This window comes from Anthonomus grandis, chromosome 1 (genome assembly GCF_022605725.1).
Source record: "Anthonomus grandis grandis chromosome 1, icAntGran1.3, whole genome shotgun sequence".
Classification (NCBI taxonomy): domain Eukaryota; kingdom Metazoa; phylum Arthropoda; class Insecta; order Coleoptera; family Curculionidae; genus Anthonomus; species Anthonomus grandis.
In genome coordinates, this window is record NC_065546.1 from 95,946 (window position 1) to 122,085 (window position 26,140).

Here is a 26,140-nt window from a genome sequence, read left to right on the forward strand (position 1 = left end):
GATTGGGTAGCCATAGAGGCGATGCAGTATTGCCAGATCAAAATCAAATCAAAAACCAAATATATTACATATAAGTTATAAATTGCAATACAAAACTTCATAATTATAATCATAAATACATCTATTAGATAAAAAAATCTATTAGAATCTTTGATGTGTCGCAGATGTAGCAAAATAGTCTATATAAGCATAATTTTTTGCTAACTATATCTTTAAGGTGAATAAATTTTTAAAATAATTTTCTAATTTTAGAGGTTAAATAAACAGCATATTCATTCTATTTTAAATTTTTAACTATAATTATACCGAAATATTTTATTTTATTTTATTGACTTTATTAATTTTGACAATTTTTTGGAGCCTTAAAAATTCATCTTTCGGTTGATTTGAATTTGTGAGGGAAAAAGCAACAAAATGAGTTTTTTTCAAAATTGAAACTCGGTTTACCTAAAACCTAGCCGGCAAATACGGCAGTATTTCGCAAAAGTGACTGATTTACAAAGTTATTACAGGCTTTTCTTTTGTTAAATAGCCACCAAGAGCGTCGCCAGCCGGTAAGCTAGGGAGGGGCAGCATGAAAGAACTAAAGACAAAAAACAAAAATTTTAATTAAAATAAAATAAAAACCGAACAAAATATTTACATGAAAATCAATTGAAACATAATCTTCTAGGGTTCTTTGCGAATTCGTTAGTCACTTTGTTGACAAAATCGTCCAAGTTTTTAAAAATGTGTTGCCTGTGTACACTCATCATAGCGAGGCCATTGAGTCGAGTTTCAGACATGGTGCTCCTCAACCATGTTTTGATTCTCCTAAGGCTACTAAATGACCTTTCAACTGTACAAGTCGTACAAGGTAATGCAACAAGGATCTGTAAAGCCTTCTTAATTTCAGGAAAGAAATCATCAGTTTCCTTGAGGATGTCCACAACACTCATTTTGACCGATTCTGGTTTTTCTTCCCATATTTTTTTCCAAAGCTCTATCTCATTTTGGATATTTGTAACACCGTAAAAATTTTTAAATTCCTCGCAAGCCTCTTCCAAGTTCTTCCAAAGAAATGTTTTTCATTTGCGCAGGATGTAGTTTTGACAAAGTAAATGATGGTCTATTTTCTTCAGAAAACCTTATTTCTAGGGAATTTATAATTGAGTCCAAATAAGGAATTGTTATGGACCTGGGCCAAAATTCTGAGGGGCTTTTTGATGGGTGGTTGCTACGGTATTGTTGTCTTTCAGCAGTACGCGGTATTGATTTCATATCCATTTCATTCCGCAATAACAGAAGCATCTTTGAAAATTTCTTCTGTTATTTTTTCGGGATTCTCACGGTGGTTTTTGATCAGTTTTAAAATACGACCAATATGCTGTGATGCCTGAACTGCATCCAAGGAGACTGATTGGAGCACGTTTACTGTTGGTTCTAAAAGAGCGGAATATTTGGCTATCAATCCAATGCTAAAAATAAACGAAACTTTGGAAGCTGCAGCATGGAGCTGATATGCATGTTTCCTTGTCGCAATATTGTCATCTCGAGACAGGGTTTCTAGTGCCTCCATTATATCACAAAAGTTCTCTTTAAAAAATCTGATGCTCTTGTATTTCTCGCTCCACCTTGTTTCGCACAGCTTGGGAATATTGGGTATTATTTTACTTCTTAGAACCGATTCACGAAAAAATGTAATTATATCTTTGATGGCCCCAACTGTATTTCGAATCTCCGGTAGAGCATTCAGATCATTGATTAGCAGGTTGAGTTTATGTGACGAGCAATGAAAAAATAGTGCTTTCTTGTATTTTTTACGCAAAATAGCCTGAACGCCACCTTCTTTTCCAGACATCGTGGAACAACCATCGAATCCCAAACCAACGCATTTATCTGGATCGAGATCTTTTGTCAGGAATTCGTTTATTGCCGTGGCAATCGATTTAGCGCCCAAGGCTGTAAGCTCAGCAAATCCGAGGAATACTTCTTCAATGTTGCTGCTTTCCTCATCGAAATATCTTATGCCAACTTAGAGCTGTTCCTTTCCAGAGATATCCGCTGTTTCGTCTGCTAAAATGCTATATGCTTGCGATATCTTCACATTTTTGATGCAATCGGAATTAATAATATCTCCAAAAATACTGATAATCTCATTCTGGATGTCAACCGATCAATAACTTGCATTTTTCTTTCCATGCTCAATATGGTTTTTTAAAATAGTGTCTCCTGCGTCAATTCGCATCTTATACAGCCCTTCTAGAATTCCATCACCAAGCTTGCCTCCGTTAATGCTAGGACGTGGGATCCGCAAAACGCGATGCAGGAAATAATCGATCTTATAATTTTCCTGTTTTTTTCAAGACTTTCCTGAGAGTATTTGTTAATTTGCACATCTACTGGCACATTATCAAGAAAAGATTTAGCTGCTTCCAATGCCGTCTTGTGAAAGTGAGTATCTGCGTGTTTTCTGCAGCATTCATGAACATCTTTGAACTTACAAAACGGCCTTATAATGAACGAACCTAAAACACCTCTAACGGAGCTCAGATTGGGTGGAAATAGTGTACAGAATTTACAGAAGGCTCCTTTTTGTTGGCGGGAGTATGCTAACCATGGTGAGTACATTTCCAACCAGGAATAATTGAATTTTCTTTTCAGATGCTGGGCGTCTTTGGCAAAGTCGTACGTTTTCCGTAGTATCCGTAGGTTCTTGGCTCAAAGTGAGCGTAATCGTTTCAATTCGCTTTTCACTTGCGAGCGCTTCGAGCCCCCGAAATGTAAATATGTATAGGTATAGTAAAGCCTTATCTTAGATTGAAGTTACCTAATAGCCTAATTATTAAGTGAAATTAGAAATTAATAAGTGATAAGTTACGAAATATACGTTTTCAAAAGTAAAGTTTCAATTAGCCGGATGACTGGTTTAGCGTTAACCTCTAGGCCTCTAGACCTCTCTGGCGACGCCCTTGATAACCACTTTTTGCCACATTTTACAATAATTTTGAAATCTTAATGCACAAATTTCGAAATTCTCATTTGACCTGGTAATACTGGATTGAATACTTGTTGCCATATGTAGGCGAAAATGGCGATAATCTAAAAAAAAATTGAAAAAACTACCATCCCCAAATGAAATTTATTTGTTCGTCGTTTTACCCATTAATAAGTTAAATTAATTAGGATTAGCCAAGTTGACAAACACCCCTTTCCCACTCGTGTTTGTACTCCATAATACATAAAAACACTCCTTTCTGGGACCGCCTGTAGGAATATTGATATTTGTGTAGAAATAATATGCTGCATAATGTTCAAGGACTCAACTGTTATTGTTTTTAACGCGTCTTTAGGAGCATGTGATTGATAATACTATTTGCACAGTCCGTAATAAACTTTTAATTTATTACGCTGCTTTTTTACATCGAAAAACTATAAAAGTAAACGATATTATGATTACAATTAAATTATATTATAAGCTACTTTAATATATGGATAAGATGCGTAATGACTTCGTAGCAATAAAATTTAATTTGCAATTTTAAAATGCAAGTCCTTTACTACCCGACCTTCATCGATCTTTTTTTTTCTTTTATTTATTCAGGCACGTGTTTGTATGTATATTTAGCACCAATCCTATTTAGATATCAGATAAATGTACATGTAGACAGGGCAGATAATGATAATAAATTGTTATATAATAAAAATGATTCGAATTTAATTCCCAGAAAATTAGTGCTGTTACGTATACAAGTTTGTTTAACTTTATTATTAATTGTTTGCCAAACAAAGATAATTTATTAAAATTAGACAATAATAATTACAATTTAAATTATTGCTCGGTACTGGTTTTTCCTTATTTTTTTCTGTGTAGGTCACCTTGTTATGGAGACACCTTTCTACATTTCCAATGACTCCCGCATATTTTGTAATTTTGGTAGTTAATTCGTCGAATAATGGGTAAGAATTGGTAAAAATCTTGAAAGTATTACTGAAAATTGACATTTTTTTTACACCAACGTTATGAATATCTACTGGTTTTCTGACATTCGAAATCTTATGCTGGATACGACGTTAATTCACTTTACTGATAAATGTGAAGAGCATGAATAAGTTGGCATCTTATAAAGCAACTAATCTTTTGTATTAAGAATATATCTCCATAGTCATATGCGGATAAAATCAATATTTATAGTCTATATTTTATTAATTTTTAAATCCCATAAAAATGGCACTAATTCTACAAAATATTTCTGAAACACAATCGAACTTATTGGAAAATAAAAGTTATTTCCCCATTGTGCTAAATGGTCACTCATAAGGGATGCTCTTAATATGATGCACCTATTTTTTTTCTCAAAATCTTAAATGGGTTAACTTTAGAGGCCAACAGCCCATAATTTATCGTATTCAATTTAAGTTTAACCAAATCAAAAAAAGGACATCGTTTTTAAATAAGAACAAAATTCTTCCTTAGTGCTCCTTTAGGCCTTGTAGTAAAGAATTTATTAAAAATACCTACTTGAAGAAGACTTTGTACCAACTTTTTACCCATTATTGCTACCTCAAACTTTCAAATCAAACAAATTACCTGCTCTTTGACACTGAGCTGGGGCTTGATAGTATTGGTTTGGTGTTTTAACGCCACCGCTGCGTCCAACTTACAACTCCCCAGCGTGGATGCTTCAAACATCCCTCCCGTCTCGATTTTATTTTAAATAAAAACAGAGAAGCTGTTTTGCCTCACATCTGGCTAGATTCTGTAATTCCGGAAGGAAATTAAGTTTCCTTCGAATATATTGATTTTTCTATCTATAAGTCGATTGCGTCTCGGTTTTAATAGTAAAGTGAGTAAAATAAGCGTAGAAATGATATAATTACCAAAGTATGAGCTACAGCTTAAGGGTCACACTATTTAAGTTAATTCCTAAATCAGTTGACATAAAATTAAATAGAAAATAGACATACCCCTTTTTACCCCCTTAAAAAGGGCATTGTCTATTAGGAAATGTGAAAAAATATGTTTAAAGAAGCTTATCAATACGATAAAATTTATTGTTCCAGTGGCGCAGGTAAATAACATAAAAAGTAGTCAAAACTTCTAAAATTGTAGACAATGCCCGCGTTAAGATTTCCCCGCAATCTAAATTAGTGAATTTCTGTCAAAGCTTGTTAGCAAGGTTGCCAAGTTGTCTAAACGAAAAATTCGTTCAGGTTTAACGATCAAAACTCTATGCCACTGATAACCAAGTCATATAAAAAAATAAAGTTTGTTGCCATTTATAATAGAAAAGCGAGTGAGCTGCGCCTTTTGAGGGGATGTTTTTCATTCGATTTTTTTCAAATTAATTCCTGCACTAATAAATAAAAAATAAACATACAATCACTTATTGCCTGCAACGACAACATAATAATAAAACCTATAAAAATAGTTGCAATTTCAAAAATTGTAAATATATTGACGTCGAATTATTTTTATCTTAATCTTATCGTAGCCCTCCTGAATGATCACAATATCGGAATAACCAAAATGTTAGTAGGAGTATTTAAGACCAATTTTGGGGTTTTTCGTAAAGCAGCCGTATTGAATTCTTAATTAAGACCCTTATGAGTCATCACTAATTTTTTTATGTATCTACAAGTTACAAGTGTTTTGTTAACAGAAAATTTAGAAATCAGAGCTTTATGCCACTCGTAAACTAGCTATAAAATGATTGAATGCAACGTTGCCAAAAAGCAAGAAATCTCCCATTATTCTTTTTTGCTACAATTACGAGGGCCGGTCAATAAGTCCGTGACTTTTTGGATAAAAGACAGTTTTTCATATAAAAAGTTATTTTATTTTTCAACATAGTCTCCTTTGAGTTCTATACACTTAGTCCAACGTTTCTCCAATTTTTTTATCCCTTCGGAAAAAATATGATTTGTCGAGGTCATCAAAATAAGCATTTGTTTGAGAGATGATTTCGTCGTTGGAGTCAAATCTCTTTCCGCCGAGCCATTTCTTTAAGTTTGGGAATAGGAAATAGTCACTATAGGGGGCTAAATCTGGAAAATGGGGCGGATGGGGAAGTAATTCGTAACCTAATTCATGGATTTTTGCCATGGAAACTGCACATGTGTGGACCCTTGCATTGTCCTGGTGGAAAAGAACTTTTTTTTTGGCCAAATGTGGTCTTTTTTCTTTCAGTTCCTCATTGAATCTATCCAATAAGTTGGTATAATATTCTCCATTGATTGTTTTCCCCTTTTAAAGATAGTCAATGTAGATTATACCGCGTGCATCCAAAAAAACGGTCGCCATGACTTTATTGGCTGACAAACCCACCTTTGCCTTCTTGGGCGCCGATTCACCCCCCGAAATCCACTGTTTTGACTGCTGTTTGGTCTCCGGCGTGTTGTGGTGGATCCACGTTTCGTTCACGGTGACGAAACGACGAAACGAAAAATTCGTCCATATTGCGGTGGAATAACGCCAGACACTTCTGGGAAATTGTCACACGGTTGCGTTTGTGGTCGATTGTGAGCAAACGGGGCACCCATCTTGCGGAAAGCTTTCTCATATCCAAATGATCATTCAAAATTGAAACTACTGAACCATGTGAGATGCCTATGGCTTCCACAATCTCTCTCACTTTCAATCTCCGATCGGCTAAAACCATATCGTGAATTTTTTTGATTGTTTTGGATGTAAAGACCTCGACTGGGCGTCCAGAACGTTCGGCATCTTCCGTGCTTGTACGGCCACATCGAAATTCAGTAAACCACTTCTTTACCGTGGAAATGGATGGTGCAGAGTCCCCATAATATTTATCAAGCTTAGCCTTGGTTTGAGTGATGGTTTTTTTCCGTAAAAAATAATGCTTAATGAGCACACGAAATTCACTTTTTTCCATTTTCTTCTCAAAACGAGTGGTAGTCTGCTATCAACAGCTGTCAAACACAAACTAGATGAGGCAGCTTGTTTAAATTTTGACAGGCGTCAACTGACAGTTCTGTGTTGACAAGAGCAGAGTTGCCATTTCCATTAAAGGGCGGGAAATTCAAAAAGTCACGGACTTATTGACCCGCCCTCGTAAATTCAGATTTTAGTCCTATTCGACAATGAAACGTATCATAGATCATAGGGATCTTATAGATTTACCCTATGAGTTTTATTATGACTATATTAAAGGATTTAGTATAAATGTGCAATGTACTCTAGTGGCAACCAATTCGTATTATGAATAAGTGCAACATTGCCAAACAGGTACTGCCTACTTTTAATTTTCCTGTGTACATTACAAATTGAATTATTAAAAGTAGAGCATATAATTTAATGAATTTTATGGAACTGCGAATTAAAACTCTACGTCACTGGCAACCAACTCACATAATGAATAAGTGCTATGTTGCCAAATATTAGGAAGGTACCGCTCGTGCCATTTTCAAAAATAATAACAGTAAATAGTCGCAATAGTCAATTTTGCAGTCAAACCATTTGATGGCCAAGGTTATTCTAACTGGGATTTTAGAATAAGACTTCTGCTGGAACAGGGTAATGTCCTTGAGGTGTTAGAGCAGGAACCACCTACAGATACTGTTCAGCTTACAGAATTTAAGAAAAAGGATGTTAAGGCGAGAAACATAATCGTGCAGTGCCTGTCAGACAATGTATTGGAAACGATTAAAGGTAATAAGTCTGCCAAAGATATAATGAATGCATTAAGAAAAACATACACTAAAGAAGGGCTTGCAAACTTAGTTCAATTGCAGAGCACATTGAGAAATCTTAAGTTTTTAGGCAAAAGCTCTTTAGGGAATTTCATTTTGGAATTTGAAAAGACGGTCATTGAAATTAGGGCTTGTGGTGGATTGTTGGATGACAGGGAGGTCATCACACAGCTTTTAGCCTCAATGGCAGATTCCTATAGGCCAGTTGTAACAGCAATTGACATTCTATATTGTCAAAATGAAGATGCACTGTCTTTAGATGTCGTGAAAAATAAACTACTTGCTGAGGAGGGCAGACAGGTTAAAAGCGAGAAGGCTAAGGAAGAGGAGGGCCAAGCTTTTTTCACAAAAAGAAAATTCTTTCAGAAAAAGGATGGCAAACCAGTAAGTAGCGGCACTGATAGTAGAGCATTTCCTTTTAAATGTTATCATTGTGGTGTTAAGGGTCATAGGAAATCAGACTGTCCCAAACTTACTAAGTGCAATGTAAGTAAGGAGATAGAAGAAGATATTTCGTTTATGTCTTTTGACAGTCCTACTGATGCTCTTCTGACTGACTCGAGTGACCAGAATTTCTGTAAATTTGTCATCGACAGTGAGGCTACGCACCACATGATAAGCAGCAATTTAGAAAAATGTCTTTTTGATGGTATAGACATAATATACAGGAGAATACAAGTGGCTAAGAAGGGCGAAATACTAGAGGCAAGGAAACAGGGCACTATTAAAGGAGTAACAACTGATGGTAAAAGTGTAAAGTTGGAGAATGTACTGCTGTGTAATAATTTATCTCACAATTTATTGACTGTAAAAAGTTTGGAACAGAAAGGGTTTCAGGTGATTTTTGACAAGAGGAGAACTATTTGGTAATTTGTATATTCTAGGTATCGCACCCCAGTTAGCAGTAAATGTTGACACTATGGTGAATGTGTGTAGTGATGTTAAGACTGAACAGAACTTGGATCAGGAGGTGGCATCGTAGAATGGATCATAGTGCCAAGTATCCAAGCTCCAAATTGTGTGAAACCTGTTTGAAGGCCAAGCAGACTCAGGCACCATATAAACCTTTGGACGAATGAAGGAAAGCAAAGAGGGTTTTGGATGTTGTTTCAACAGATGTGTGTGGGCCGATCCTCCTGTTTCCAAGACTGGTAAGAAGTATTTTCTCACTTTTGTTGACCATTTTACGCACTTTACGGTTATATACTTTCTAGAAAATAAGAGTGAAGTTTTTGACAAATTCAGAGAGCATGTACATTTTGTCGAAAATAAGTTTAAGTCTTGTATTGTTAAGTTAAGGTGTGATAATGGGGGAGAATACACGTCACATCAATTTAAGAATTTTTGTTCACAAAAAGGGATTGAAGTTCAGTATACAATCAGCTATACTCCACAACGACAGAACGGCGTTGCTGAGCGTCTCAACCGCAGTATTATGGAGAAGTCGAGATGTTTTCTCTTTGATGCGAATCTGCCCAAGGATTTTTGGAGTTTTGCAGTAGCCATATCCGCCCATTTGATGAACAGAACAGAAAGTAGCGTCATATCCCCTGGAAAAACCCCTGCTGAATTGTGGAATTCAGAGAAACCTGATCTGAGAAAAATAAAAGTTTTTGGCTGTGTCGCATACATGCACATACCTCCACAACAAAGGGCAAATAACAAATTGGATCCAAGGAGCAAGAAGATGCTATTTCTTGGGTACACAAGTAATGGCTATCTCTTATGGGATTTGCAAGAGGAAAAAGTTGTTGCAGCCAGGAATGTTGTGTTTGATGAGCAAGAGAGGGTGTCTAAGCCAGCGAAGTATTTTTCAAGGATAGAGGAAGGAGAGGAGAAGACAGTCATAGAAGTAAAAAAGCAAGAGAGCGAAAGAGAAGAAAGTGACAGTGACTATGATACCTCAAATGAGACCGAAGAAAGTACCAAAAATGACAACATTCAGGGTGCCAGTGGACAAGCTGGAAGGTCAAGGAAGAGCTCTAGGAGGGTCAAGATGCCAAAAAGGTACGAGGACTATGAACTGGACTTTGATTCTGAGTCGAATATAGTTGCAGCCTTGTCAGCAGGTACTTTTGGCAACAATGACATTCCAGAGACCTATGAGGATGCTATTTCAAGGGACAAAGAGTGGCAGGATGCTATAAAGGATGAGCTATCATCTCTGGAAAGGAACAACACTTGGGAAATTGTGCCTTTTCCACAGAATGAAGAGATAGTAGACTCAAAGTGGATTTTCAAGGAAAAAGAGGTAAATGGGCAAAAGGTGAAAAAAACCAGGCTAGTAGCCATAGGCTTCCAGCAGTCAGACTTAGAAGAAGAGGTGTACGCACCCGTGGCACGGATGATGACTATTCGAATTTTAGTTAGTTTAAGTGTTGAGCAAAACATGTATATACATCAGATGGATGTGAAATGCGCTTTTTTAAATGGGTTATTAATACAACCGGTTTATATGTACATCCCAAAAGGGTTAAACTTACCAAATGTAGATAAAAGTGTGTGTAAACTGTTTAGGTCTCTCTATGGACTAAGACAATCACCAAAATGTTGGTATGATAGGCTTAATAGTTACTTGTGCGAATTAGGTTTAGTTAGGTCACAGGCAGATCCATGTTTTTATTTTAAAAACAATATGTTTTTATTAATTCATGTTGATGATTTGATACTAGTTTCTAATTCTTTATCAGATTTGACTGATCTAAAGACTAAACTAAGAGTTAAATTTGAAATGACTGATTTGACAAATAATTCTTGTTTAAAATTTTTGGGCTTGAACATTATTAAAAACAGTGAGGGTATAATGATACATCATACATCAGATAGATCTAATTGAAAAAATTTTGGTCAAATTTAACATGTCTCAGTGTAAGGAAAGTGACATTCCAGTGCAGCCTAAGTTAAATTTAGATTTAAGCACTCGAAGTAACAGTGTTAATAAGCAGAGCAAGAACATTGACATTTCAAAGATTCCATATAGACAGTTAATCGGTAGTTTGATGTACCCTATGCTAGGTAGTCGTCCCGATATATGTTATGCGATTACATATTTTAGTAAATTTCAGAACTCCTATAATATAGAGCACTGGAAAGAGTTGAAAAGGGTGCTAAGGTATCTGAAAGGTACTAAAAATTATGTTTTACAGTTTAAGATTAATGTAAGTAATTCTAGTGGTGAATTAGTTGCTTTTGTTGATGCGGACTTTGCGAATGATACTAGTGATCGAAAGAGTATTTCAGGATTTATTGTAAAGCTATTTTAGAACCTAGTATTTTGGAAATCTAAGAAACAAAATACTGTTTCATTGTCAAGTGCAGAGGCTGAGTATGTAGCTCTATCACAGTGTTTATCAGAAGTGTTATTTATAACTCAGCTTCTTAGTGAACTATTTGATAAGGATGTTGCGCCTGTTAAAGTATATGAAGACAATAAATCGTGTATTAGAATTGCGTCAACACTCGAAACAAAAAGGTTAAAGCATATAGATGTTAAGCATCATTTTGTTAGGGAACTTGTAAGCTCTGGTAAAGTTTTGTTAAATTATATTTCGACAAATGAGCAAGTGGCAGATTTGTTAACTAAAGGATTACCATCTGTTAGATTTAAGTATTTAAGGAGCCAGTTGAGCCTTGTCGAAATTAAATGAATTTTGTGTTTGACAAAGTAATTTTTTTTTTAAATTTAGTTAACTTTTAAGGTTGTGTCAAAATGTTTTATGTTTAAGTAGAATGTATATTAGGATGAAGGTTGAATTGAGAGGGGGTGTTAATGTGTAGCAACATCTTGCAGAGTATGTAACAACAATTCAATTTGACAACGTTGTGCACGTACGCTTACTTTATTTTTGTGTTCACGGCAGACGTTGCACCATCCAATTTTTTTTGTAGGTTAGAATAGCGTGCTTAGTTTTCTCCCGTTAAGCGTTTTTACTTTTTTATTGAAGTTGTCGCCGTTTGTAAGTTTTCTCTCAACTTGTCTTTCAAATAAATCCATCTTTTAACTAGTGAAAGAGTCGTTTCATTGCGTGAAACTCTCCCACAAAAGGGATATTATAGGTTTACCATAAAGAAGTTTTATGAGTATTTTAAAGTATTTAACAATTTAAATTTGCAGACATATCGATGAAAACTCTACGCCAATGTATTATATTATATAAGTCGTAACTAAATTAGATAGCAAATAAATGCAACGTTGCCAAACAACAAGTAGTGCTCACGTGTTCGCTTAGCTACAATAAACATTTTTTTTACGCCATATATTATATACAAATAATACATTACATAATAAATTATTTATATTAATACATATGACTTAATCGATTCTGTAAAAGTGTGAATTAAAATTCCACGCCACTGCTAACAAACTCACATAAGAACCAAGTGCCACGTCGTCAAATAGTAAGAAGGTAACTCTAATTTCTTTTTCAAAAACAAATTATAAAAAGGAAACGTTCAACCTGTTGGCTTTTTAGGCTATTGGCGCAACACTGCATCATTTAATAAATAAACTAATAGTATATAAAGTTATGTACCTAATGAATGCAACGTTTCCAAACAGTACGTCTCTGGTTTGTTTTCTAACAATAAAAACCACGTATTAAGTTTACCTTGATTTTTCTAATAGACCCGGATCTCAAAAAAATTACCTTAAATTGGGGCATATTTTTGTGACTAAAAATATATTTAAAAAAAAACATTACCGGTCCGACTACGTCTCTTAGCTACCATGATCAACTTATTTTTCTTTTATATGTAACACCTTATATATTCGAATAATGAAATTCATTACTGTATACTGCTTCTGTTATAAAATCATTTAATTCCTATTATTATAAATTACCTTCTGAAATAATACATAAAGCTATGCACTAGTAACTGCAAGGATTAGTAAACAGATCGAAATCGAGCATCTTACTTAATGAGACTAAAAACCTATAAGGAACATGTTATTTTATGGTGAAAAGCTTCATTGTTACATGAACAATAGAAATACACAATTAACTTTTAAATTATGGGCTCTGATTTAACCTTTCTTACAATTTTAAGAGTATAGTAGAACTGTTACGTATAAGCAGCTTTCACCTTAATTAGATAAAAATTATTACACTTTTGGAATTCCGTCGTTAATAAGGTATTTCAACTAACTAAAACATACGTTTTGTACCATATCCATTAACCCCCACACCTTGTTTTTTATTAAATAATTGGTTTGGACGTATTGGTTGGTGGTGATGTAGTGTGTACACTTTAAGACTATTTTTAAATTTACATAAATAGGTACGTAAACATGTATAAAAATAGAGTTATAACGCAAAACTGAATGACATCATTACTCGTCTAAAGCCACAAATGACGAAACAAGAATTCAGTTAACTTATGTAACTTGCAATGGTGTTCTTTATCTAATTAACCTATGCACTTATCCGTGATACCATATCTAAACAATACGTTGCTTATGCTGAATTACCACTTTTATAGCATAATGGGTATATTCCAGTGATGAAAAAAAAAGGTGTAGAACAGAATTAATAATTAAATTTATAAGTTCTAAGTCCAGAGATATGCAGAGATATACAGCTACTATACAAAGTTGGTGCGAAAATTATTATTGACTTCAAAAATAAAATCCCACTAGGATAATGTCTGGATTTTAATATATCAAATATGCCTGAGTTCTATCAATTTATAGTAACACAAGTGGTACAATAAGAAGTAAAATATCTTGATTTTCACGAATAATCGATCCAAAGAAAGGGAAAGCTGCCAGTAAATTAGTTCTTATTAACTAAAAATAGATTGTTGTGTAATAATTACTATTGAAAATAGTTAAAATGATTCAAAAGGTTCTTAGATATCACGACCATCATTTGTGAAAAACTGACCTCAGTAAGATAATCAAAAGCGCAACTTTTATAGAAAATAGATTTTGATTTGTATATTTATTTACCAAATAAACATTATAGGATAAACAACATAAATTAAATTTTTCTTTCGTGAAAAACCTAACACCTATGAAATACAACGTAATTTGACACCTTTTTTTAACTAATAATTCTATAAAAATCGACTTTAATTGATTATTGCTCTTAAAAAAGCTGTAATTCCTAAAATAAATCATAGATTTTCATATATCTAATATATCTAAGTGCTTTTGGTTCTTGGGAACTTGACAGAAAAAATTGACCAACTGTTAATTTTTATTGACAAAAATATACATTTTCACACCTTTTAAAGACTTCTAAATAGATTAACAGCGCTGAAAAAGTACCTCAAGTAAAGTATAGTAGAAATAAATTCACTATATTTGTACTGTCGAACAAGACTTAATACTTTGGTTTCCATATGAATATTTCCAACCACATTAACCCTATCTAAAATAATATTTATATTAATATGCCTGTACATATTTAGTATTTTTTCTCAGTTTAATTAATTGTACCTATCACAAATGTTTTGAAATATTTTTCCGTTATTTATCTTTTTGAAAAATTGTCTATATAGACCTTCAATAAAGAAGGTCAAGGTTAGTGTTTGCGTTTTAAACGTTATTGATTAAAGTGTTATGATGTACTTCTTAATTAATGCAATAAAAGACTTTTTAAATTGTTTTATTCTAATTTGCTTTAAAATATTCATATTTTATTTTTATCGTGCAATTTTTGATGTTTTCTTTTGAATATTTGATTTTGAATTCATCACTTGCTCTATTAATTATAAGACACCCTGTAAACACACAAAATGATTGGCACATGTAAACGATAAGCCTATCCTTTATATTTGGTAAAACTAATATTTGCATTCATGTTAATCCTGGAAAGAACTAAGGGAGATCAATAATAAACATTTATCATATGGATATATTAAATTGTATAACACTGCAACTGGTAAAAATAGAGAGGATTTATAGAGATTTTTGCGGGATATGGAGACTTTTAATTGAACGTCAAAAAAAATGCAAAATTATGTAAAATAATAAAATAAAATATAAAGCATTTAATTAATTTAGAGTTGCTTTAAAACAGGGCCGTATCTAGGGGGGGGTTTGGGGGTTTAAACCCTCCCCCCCGAAAATCTTATAACGTAAAATAAAATTGAAACCACTGGTAACTATAACTCTTTTTTTAAAATTTACTTTTTAAAGTTTTAAAGGTGTCCAGGCTATAATTAGAGAAAAATATCCAGCAGCAATATATGTGCACTGTAGTGCTCATTCTTTAAATTTAGCTCTTGCCCATTCCTGTAAGGTTCAGAGTATCAGAAATTGTATTGGAACAATAAAATCTATTGCAAATTTTATATAAATATCAGCTATGCGCACTGAGATATTAAAAAATAAAATTAAAGAACATGTTCCAAATAGTAAATGGAGTAAGTTAACATCCATGTGTGAAACTCGGTGGGTGGAAAATTATGATGGACTAATTAGGTTTACTGAAGCTAATATAAAGTCTATAGATGATGAAGAATGCATAAAAATACCTAGAATAGTTTCAAGACAGCAGAATCGTTCTAATGCCATGGCAGCTACTGCAGAGGAATATTTTCGAATCACAGTTGCAATTCCTTTTTTTGATCAATTTATAGAAGAACTGATGAAAATCTGCAAGATTTGCAAATCACGAAAAATCATTGTTATATTGTCTAGTACCAAATATGTGCGAAGCACACATAGTAAAAATGGAAGACTTGTTACCATATGAGGAATTTTTGGACCTAGATACGTTATCTGCAGAACTACAGTTGTGGAAACAAAAATGGATTAAGCTGCCTCAAGCAGAAAGGCCAAAAAATGCTCTTGATGCATTATCAGCATGTTGCAAATTCTGGCTACGTTACCTGTATCTACAGCCTTCATCGCTAAGGCGTTTAAGAGACTATTTGCGCAATTCAACTGGTCAGGAGCGGCTAACAGGACTATTGCCCTTTTAAGCGTGCATAGAAATATTATAATTGATACCGCAGAGGTCTTAAATCGTTTTGCGAGGGAAAAGCAAAGAAATATTCAGTTGTTATTATAATAACTATTTTTAAAATTTTAACGTTGTTAAATGTGTTTTTTAGTTTAAACTGGTATCTTCTTTTAGTAAAACCTATTTATAAATTAAAGTTTTTTTTATCCCTAATATCTCAAATGTCACTGGCCAAAATTTTGGTCCAGATACGGCCCTGCTTTAAAATTATTGTTTGATTTAGAACCATTTCATACAAAATATTTTGAGGATATTAAACCACCTTAACACCAAAAAAACTAAATCTGTTGGTTTTTTGGGAAATTAAAGTTTCAAGAAATTAATGTAGCAGATTCGGCGTCTACCCACAATCTTATCATTAATATGACTCATTAAATTGCTAGTTGGAATACATTAACATTTATGCGGATTTTTTAAGACAAATTTCAAGCCAGCTACTTAACTAATCGAATTTACTCGGCTATCAGTTTATATTTACTCCTGCATGGAAAATCATTGCTCCGGAATAATTCAATTTATTTATTTTAGATAATCCAAGAAAACTTGTGGCAATATTGACTGTCGGTTGGGCAATGGAATATTTACTTAGTTTGTTTAAAGTGTTGATTCCTTAATGCGATAAAATAGACTTTTTTGTTAGAAGATATAATATATGTTTATTTCGTAAAAGGTAGAGAAATTTGCAAAGAAGAATTATCATCTACAAGGCTGATACTTCATATACATCTTTTTTTAAGTCTTACGCCGTCATTTTTGAGAAAATAGCGAAAAGAGAATAATTAAAAATAGAATTGCTTTTTGAAAATATTTCCAAACCCGTTAACTTTTATATAGAAGACTTTTGTGCTTTATTTTCAACTTCATCATTAACGTCGCGTAGGGATAAACTTAAAGCATAAAAATTGACGTTTTCTAAATTTACCACTTAAAACTCTTAATGTGAATCGAGTTAGAGATCATTTGAAGAAAATAGTAATAGGTACTATTTTTTTGTTGTAGAATGCTGTTTGTGTTTACAAATTTGCGTTTTTGTTAAGATCCGATTTTTAAGACTATTTGGAGAATATGATTTCTTTAGAAAATAATTATAAGTTTGATTTCATCAAGATGATGCTTTTCCACACAATACATAACAAGTTTCGTATTACTTACAGAATGATTTGGTGATAGCTGGGTTGGAATAATCGTCCTGTAAGATGGTCGACAGGATGTGAATATTTTAGATACATTTTTATCGGGAACACGTAAAAATTTCAAAATATCGAGGAGTTATGGTTAACCATTATTAGGGAGTTTAACCGATTAAGTAGACGGGAAATAAATTGTGCAATACTCAAGAAAGTGCAAAAGTGCAATTAATATAATTTTATTTTAAGGTAAATGCTTTTATTCTTAAATTTATTGCTATTTATTTATTTAACAACGCGTTTTAAATTTAACATGAAGTAAAATCGTTAACATAGTTTACCCAGTTTTATTTGAGTAAATAAATTAATTTAGTCTTTTTTGGAATATTTGCATGTGTTTTGAAAATAGTACGGGTGTAACTCTGTACTAATGTGTGTATACTACTGCGGTATACTGTCTGTTCGAATTATAACGTGTAAAATTTATTGACAGTTTCAATATCGTCCTGTCAGTTTATGCACAGCCTACTGCGGCAAATTTAGTTTTTCCCAAGAATTCACGTTTTTAAAAATGCAAAAACCAAATACAAATTTTATGATTGGGAAAAAACAAAATGTCGTATTAAAACTGCAAAAGTACAAATTCTTTTTCAGAAGTTCAGAAAAAAAAATAAATTTTTCAGAATTTTGTATTCTTTCAAATGTCTTCGGAATCATTCGGGATTTTTAATTTTTTTAAACATCATATTGAAATTTAAAATGTACGGACATATATAACGGTCAAATATTCTGAACTTTACGACACCCTATATCTAGAGGTGGACATTTAAATAAATCATAGATTTAATACTCATATATGTGAGACAACTTAAAAAATGCTGAGGCCTGGAAGATGATGAAACAAAATGTAAAAACTACACATATTATAAAAGAAGTGTGAAAGGGCAAAAAGTATCACACCCTGACCTTACTCACTTTACTATTGGGTTTAAAAGGAACAATTTTTAAATCAATAACAAACGGAAATTTAATTAAAGGGTCTTTATATAGTCACCCTCGATCTATTTTTGGTCTATTTTTAGTTACTAATTGAATAATATTAAAATTTTCTACACACCTTATACGGCTAATATAGGGTGATTACTATTAAAAAACCTGACGCAATCGACTCCATATTATTATAATAAAATGTTCATTATATATATAAAAAGAAGCAATTATCTTACTCATATAATAAACAATTAATCCCAGTTAATCCAACCAAAAAAAAAAACCAAACCACTTTCATAAAAAACCACAAAACCATAATCTGATCGCATTCGCGTCAAAGGAGTAAGACTTAAAACAAAAAGACTTTTTCTCGATATTTTTCGCAGTTTTCCCGACGTTCTATAACGCACTTGACGCAAAGAAACGACTACTTTCACGCCCGCCTGCAACCGATTTTGAACCAGGCTGTCCGCGCGCACGTTACGGGAGGAAAAATAAACGACGACGCAGAATGACAGCTCGATGCTCGACGGTTCGTTCGTTCATTCCCTCTGCCTCACAGCTTCCTGCGTAATCACGATCCTTACAGTTAGGGTGTTGCAGGGGGAGTCTTCTTGCTCCATCTTTAGTCCGAGAGTCAATGGTAACAAAGTCAAGTAATGGTCAATGGTGGAGAAAATTTAACAATAATGACACATGATAGCAATGCGTAGAGAAGACGAATGACATTGTTGAAGTTAACAACAAATAGAACAATCGCGCCATTGTTTAATTTTGAAATAACCTAGCTGGTCAATTATTGATAAGTAGGTCTTTTGCGTCAATTTGTTAAGTAATCATAATACAATTATTACAAAATTATTGTTATCATTACATAATTGCTGCATTTGCTTACAAAATTCATTTCGGCGATCAAAATCATGTTTCGATAGCGCCTGTGATTCTGGCTTTGGGGTTAACAGAACGTTAAGCTCGTCTATTTCAGTTATTGAATCCCGACCAGTTCCAAGAATATCCCTTGTACCATATGATAAGTGTACCCGGTTATCAGCTATTTCGTATAGACCCCTTGATGCGTTGGGGTGGACTGTGATTATATTGCTTATAACTTATCTTGTACAACTGTCGACAGAACTTTTTTTTATGAAACCATCGATTTGGCTGTGGGTGAAAGGGCTTCACTGTTTATTGGGTATTTTATGAAGGCCTCCTTCTTGCAGTTATAGACCACTAAGGGTTGTTGACACATTGCCTTCCACATTGGGTCGCATGTATCACTACATGATTTTAACAGGAGATATTATGTGATGTAAATTTTCTGTTAGAGACTATTAATGGTCACAAATATTTTTTTAAATCAATCTTAGAAACCCACAACTTAGTGCAGGTGATTAACGAACCAATTCGAATATGTGAATTTTCTGAAAATCTGATTGAAGTTATCTGTCTCGATCGAGATATGCAGATCGTTAAGCCGGAAACAGTGGAAATGTCTAGTGGACTTTTCCTAATTTTTTTTAAAATTTTGATGAAGAAACCTGTTTAATGCTTTCATAAGTAACACTGATTTCGGCCAAATATTGACCAAAGGCTCTATTGACATTTCCATTGCAATGCTGAATAAGTAATTAATTGAAATCTTAATTGAGCATTTTACCTTTAAAAACAATAAAGATTAGCACATGATCTAAATCATATAAAACAAAAAAATCATAAAACTAACGAAAAAAGCATAGAATAGAAAGTATTCACTTTCTTAATTTGATAGGTTATCAAAAACACTGGCATTTTAGGCATTTCTGGCATCTTCGGAAGGAGACTAAAACTGGAAGATTAAAAGGAGTTTTAATCTTCTGCTAATATCGTTAGCGAAACAAGTGTCAATTAAATTATATTAAAAATAAAGAATTTTGGTTAGTGGTAAAACTGTCTCGTAATTTGAGCGTCACACCAAAGGTTCCAACCATAGGACTAGCGACTATGTTTACAAAATGGGATTGTTTTCCGATATGCTGAACAATTTTGTTCTCTGTATATGTCTGTACATGTATGGGTATCTTGGAAACTATAAGAGATAGAAAATTGGATTAAATGTAGGGCATTTAGTTCCGCTTTTAGAACGATTTTATCTTTTTCCGATTTTGAAATATTTGTAAAAAATCAAAAAGTTGCATTTTTGAAAAAGGCGTGTATTTTTTTTATTTCAACGTATTTTTAAAATCTGTAAAAACATTATTAGGACAACTTTCTAAGGACAACACATACCTTAATTCAGTTTTTATTTTCGACGTTTCGGTTCTGAGATTCCATCCTAATTTAGTTTTTTTTTGCTTAATTAAAAAGATCTTTTTTTTTCCCTTTAAAATGATGTATAACACTTTATGAAAATATTTCATTCTTAAGTCAAAAAGTTACAAAGTTCATTTTTCGCGGAGTTGGCCATGACTACCAAGGCCATTTGTCGTATAAACAATTATTATTGTTTAATAATTTAGCGTCATTTACTGATCATTCTGCAAAATATTATTTATTTGATTTCACTTTTTATCTTGTTTAGTAGTTCTTATCTTGTTCATTTCATGTTTCTTGTTCTTGTTAGTGTTAAATAGTTTTTTCGTGTCTAGTTGTTTTCGTTTGTATTTAATGAGTTTTGTTTAAATTTTCGATTTCCGAAAATGGCAATGTCAAATATTTGACATATTGGAATGTTATATTACATGTAATAGGAATGTAAATCTTGCAATCGCCAGATATATGGAACTGTATCCTGAGAGGCAGCAACCAGGTCCAAGACTATTCGCTAGGGTTGTCATGAACCTTAGAACTCATGGAAGTTTTGAAATACCAACGCCAGAAAATTATTAAAGGGACAATGAAGCTCGCGATGAAAACATTTTAGACCATTTTAACGCGAACCCGAAAAGCTGCAACTAATATGAATATACCAAGGACTACCATTCAAAGAGCCCTTAAAAAAAATAAAATCGTCCATCTAAGCCTACTATTGTTCAAGGTTTAAGGGATCCAGACTACCCAAGACGATTAAAATTTTCAAACTGGTTTGTAAGGCAATGTCCAGAAATAGCTAATATCAGCAGGAAAATTATTTGGAACAATGAGACATTTTTTAGCAACTGCGGAGTATTCAACAGGGATAATCGTCATTTTTGGGCTTCTGACAATCCTCATGAATGGTATGGTGTGGTATGTACGGTAATTAACTTACCCACTCCACAAAATTATTTTCAAGTAAATTGCTATAATTGTTTTTAGATAATCACCTTATTGGGCCCTTTATTTATAACCAAACACTGACGGGTCCAAGATATTTAAATCTTTTGAAAGAGCAGATATTACCTGCCGTGAGAACTACAATCCCTGAAGAACAAATATGGAGTGATGTGTGGTTTTAACAGGACGGGTGTCCGGGGTTCAAAACTTGTTAACGCAAGCATTTAACAATAAACTTATCGCGAACCGCGGTGCTGTAAATTGGCCAGCTGGGTCACCAGATATACACCCCTGGATTTTTATCTTTGAAGATATGTTAAAAATGAAGTTAACGAGTTTGAACCTCCTACGACTCTCGAACAACTAGAGGACAGGGTTCGGAATGTCTTAAATAATATAAATAGAAACATCCTGCGCAAGGTAACTAGAAGTATAAGTTAGTAAGTTAATAATAATTGTGTGTACGACAAAATGCCAATAAAAGTCATGGCCAACTCAGCGCAAAATAACCTATTTAATTTTTTAACGTAAACATGTTTTTACAAATTTTAAAAATACGCTGAAATAAAAAAAATACATCCCTTTTTAAAAAATGCAACTTTTTGATTTTTTCCAAATATTTCAAAATCGGAAAAAGATAAAATCGTTCTAAAAGCGGCACTAAATTCGTAACTAAACGCTCTACAACTTTCCCCATTTAACCAATTTTCTATCTCTTATAGTTTCCAAGATACCATACATGTACACCCAATTTGGGCCACACTGTATATCATAATTTCAGCTTCTCAACTGCGAAGCTGAAATTATGCCTTTTAATCCGCATTTTGTCTGTCATTTTTTGTTACAATGATGTTTACTTTACAGCTTTGTAAAAATATTATTAAGAAAATGTAAATACGTGAATTATTCTGCTAGTTTTTGTACAATTTTATTAGTATTCTGTAGTTAAAGTTGATTCGTAGGGTTTCTTTAGGGTTCTACTTACGTTTGGTTTATTATTTTTATCTATAGTGTTTAGTTTTTAAGTAGTTCATCTTGTTCGAGAGCCCTATTTTGGCCCCAATTTAGGTTATATTATTGTAAATCCCTGTAGTTCTAATTTTCTAGAATTTGCATACTTGCTTGCTTTGACTGTCAGTATTCTCCGAAAATTATTGGTCTCTTTGGGCAAAAACAATGAAGATAATTCTAAATATTTCGAAACTGTTCCATCGGACTTTTTAAAAAGGACGCGCCTCGTGACAATTCATTCAGTTTTAATTGTTTAGTTAGTTTTTACCTTGGAAACAAATAAACGACAGTCAAGGCGAGTTAGGTTAGTGTTTTTGACGTTGACAATAAAAGTGTGTTCCCGAATTTCGTTACAATATGTATATGTAGATTAATAATTGTTTTTATTATTATAAATACAAATTAATTCAATAATAAACAAAAATTAAAAGGTTTAAAATTGGTTAAAAATCGGTAATCGAATGAAATTTATAAGAATTTCCAAATAGTGGATGAATCAATTTTCTGAAATTTATTAAATGTAGATGGATGAAAATAATATATTCTATATTTAAATGTTTGAAAAACTTAAAATTCTAAACAGGTATGATAATTTTCGAGCCGTATTAGCAATTTTTATAATACAAATTTAAATATTACTGAACTAAATCATCCTTAGGGTTTCTTATACCAACAATGGGCCAATATAATGGAAAACACACAATGGGAAATATCTTAATCTTATTTTCTTCGCTTTTATTTATATTGTAAATAAATAGTTTCTAGTAATTAAAGACTTTTAAGCCAGTCATCCTCCAAATGAATTCCTTAAATTTATCTTTTTTCTAATCCTAATGTCGTGTATTTGGGAAATTTAATTATTTTTCAACCTTCTAATTCTAATGCTTAAGGGATATTAGACCATTTGCCACCGGACTAAAGTACGGTACAAAAAAATTTAAATGTAAAACACACATATCAATAATTGTCGCCGAATGTAGTTCACAGGCATAATTTCACGTTTGCTGCCCTGGCGAAAAAGGTTAAAGAGGCTACGGGTACCCAGTATGGTACCGCGCCAAATTATTATAATTAAACAAACGAATAACAATCAGATGCAGGGTGGATAACGGAGGGGGACAACGAAGAGAAATAAGCGACTGTACCTATTTTTAACTCAATTGTTTAATGTAATCTGTATTTACTTTTTACGTTTACTGATACGGGTGTCAATGGTATTGCTAAAAATAATGTTCAGGTGAAGAACAAATTGTTGTTAATATTTCGTAATAAAATTATCACATGGTTAGTTAGAGAATAAAATTAATGTGGGGTGTTCTGTAATCTTTTTAAGTTTATTGACTTGATGGCTGGCACAGCTTAAATCTTTTGAGTTCATATGGATTGGTTAATATCCTAACGTGCCTCATACTGTTTTTAATTTAGATAAATGACTATGAATAGTCATATGATGTGAACAAGTTTATTAGTAGAACATCAAACTAATCGTGGCGGTTTTTGATAATAGTGACAATACAAAAGGTTTCGCTAAAAGCAAACAATAATTTTAAAATCTAAAACATTCATATTTTTATACTAAGACACATAAATAATTTATGTAGAGCTTTTAAGCAATCATCCTTATCAGTTGTTTGCAAAAGTTTTTGCTAATTGGAGACGGATTTATCTACGAATATTTTACTGAAAAAAAAATATTATAAAATAACACGTTTACTTCATAACATCATCACTTTCAGATTTATTTCATCATCAACTTTCTAACTCGTTGCTCTCGGTTATTTAAGATGGTTCCGACTCGACTCTAAACCAACATTTATAAATAAAATCCAAATCAAAGCCACCAACGTGGACAGCGTAGTTAATTAAAAGCGCCGGATATATTATCTTTCGTGAATAATTAGTATCACATATTTATTTACTGATAAGACCCAGAGAAGGTCGATCTCTTTCGAATTACACGAGTTGAACGTTCTTAGAAAATTAACAGTACTTTTTATGGTGTTTGCTCTACACAAAGACTATTATGTTATCTGTGATTTTTAATACAATGAGAAATAAGTAACCACTTATAAATTAACAATGTGTTAAACAAAGCCTAGTTTATTCATACTATAGAGAATATATAACTCGTTTGGAAATTTTGTTCAAAAAATACTCAAGGCCCTAATATTAAGGTAAAAAATAGCTATTTATGTTTTACCTATCTATTATTGATTTATAATACTTTAGAAACGGAATATGTTATGGTAGCAATAATACCTGCTATCACACCTAGGGCATTATAAGCAGGCATTATGATAATGCCCGGAAATTTTATTGCTTATCCAATTTTATTTCTCTCATAATAAAGAATAAACAGCCATTTTATACAAAAATAATTTTAATGGACAATTTACAAACTATACAAAATAGCGTTAGCGCTGCCACCTCTACCATCACAAAAAACACCGACCATTCTATAGTGGGATCAGCTACATTTTCCGGGACATTTCAAAATTGTAATTTTTATTTTGGAAATTAATTTTAATTTTTAGTATTTAACCCATTAGCGCCCAGCGATCTATTCATAGATCACAACATCAAACAGGTGTTCAAAATGTGTCTGGTGAATTTTAAGCCGCGCCTACCATCAATATCGTTACTTTGATTGTAAATCGGTCCTATTTAGTGCCTTACTTCATTGTACGACCGAAAGTGTTTATTTTATTGGACCTTCGTTGGAGACATTTTTTTTATCAAGTGCATCGACTATTATAGTCCGGGGAATCTGTACTTTTTAACAAAAAAATTGCAACCCGCAAACGAACGACTGGATGTGGTAAAGGGGTTCATAAGAAACATAAAAAAAATAAATTCATACCTGGGGTAGTTGCGGGGTGGTTTTGCGGGGGTGAAAACTGAAAAAAACAGCTGGAGCATTTTTTCTATCGCCATTTCCGGCGAAAGTTGACGCTCAAATAAAAAGTGCTTAATGGCAAAGCTGTAGATAATATAAAAATCTATAATTTTTGTAGAGGGCACTTTTGAACATAACCTCAAAATGTTCAAGATAAATGCAAAAATTGCAAAAAACTTTTTTTTTAATTTTTTATTTATCCAAAAATTATGCAATTTTCATAAAACTTGGCATAAATATACCCTTTAGTATCCTAAATAATCTCTATTTTTTTCAGTACTATACAATAACAATTTTTCAAGAAATTCAAGTTTTTCGAAAAAATTACTTTTTTTTTTAAACGAAATTTGTCCTTCAGAGAATTGTCCTAGGAAGTTCATATGGGGATTATTTTTTTGTTTTTATTTCTACTTTTTAATAAAATAAAGAAAGGTTATACTTCCCATTTGAAAATAAGCCAAAGAATGCAAAAAAACTGAAAAAAATTTTTTTGCAACAATGAACTTTTTATTAATTGTTAATAATTTATTTAAAAATTTTTTAAAATGTCAAAAAAGTAATAGCACCACTAGATTCTACGAAAAAAAATACATAAGAAAATACATATTTCATCATGTAAAGTTCAATAGATGTAATAGATGATGATGACAAGACAATAGATGTTTTATGCAGGAGACAATTCAAGCTTACCCCCCAGTATGTATCCCGTGCCTCGACGCGTATTCTGTATATTACACTAAACCAGCCAGAGAAATCGATGTCGCTTTATAATTTTCGAAGGGTAGAAACGATTTTTCGAACTTACCAATTCCAAATCGATTTTATTAAACAAAATTTGGCTACTTTTTGATCGAAACCAGCGGTTTTTACATATTTTCATAAAAAATATTTAATGAAGTATGAAATAATTGTACAAAATTGATTAAAATTTTACAAAATTGCTGAAAATTTATTGCAGTATTTGATTTTATGAATACATTATACATTTTATGAGACAATATTTTATGATACAAGAAAATTTTTTACATTATGTACAGTTTATATAATACGACGTATTGTTTTATTGATTTATTAATTTTTTTTTTCATTTACATGCTGTGAAACTTGTTCATGGTCGGACTCTCCAGTACAATCTTCACATTCTTCTTCATTTTCGGCGTCTAATGAGATTCTTGGAAGTTCAAACTCATTTAAAATCTCTTCCGAATCACTGCAATCTTCCT

At 32.6% G+C, this 26,140-nt stretch overlaps 1 protein-coding gene across 4 annotated transcripts in view; it reads right to left on the reverse strand.

Annotated features, from left to right (window-relative positions):
- Window positions 1-26,140, reverse strand: part of LOC126743440 (serine/threonine-protein kinase MARK2-like) — a 105,283-nt gene that overhangs the window by 57,514 nt on the left and 21,629 nt on the right. Inside the window, exons 1-2 of one of the 4 annotated variants that reach the window (XM_050450618.1) lie at window positions 18,016-18,305; window positions 4,571-4,739 (exon numbers count right to left, since the gene is read on the reverse strand). The exons of the other annotated variants lie outside the window; for them this stretch is intronic. Of the exons in view, the coding sequence (XP_050306575.1) occupies window positions 4,571-4,672 (102 nt within the window). The 5' untranslated portion in view covers window positions 4,673-4,739; window positions 18,016-18,305. Of the gene's footprint in view, window positions 1-4,570; window positions 4,740-18,015; window positions 18,306-26,140 lie in introns of those variants that run through there. 4 annotated transcript variants of the gene reach the window in all.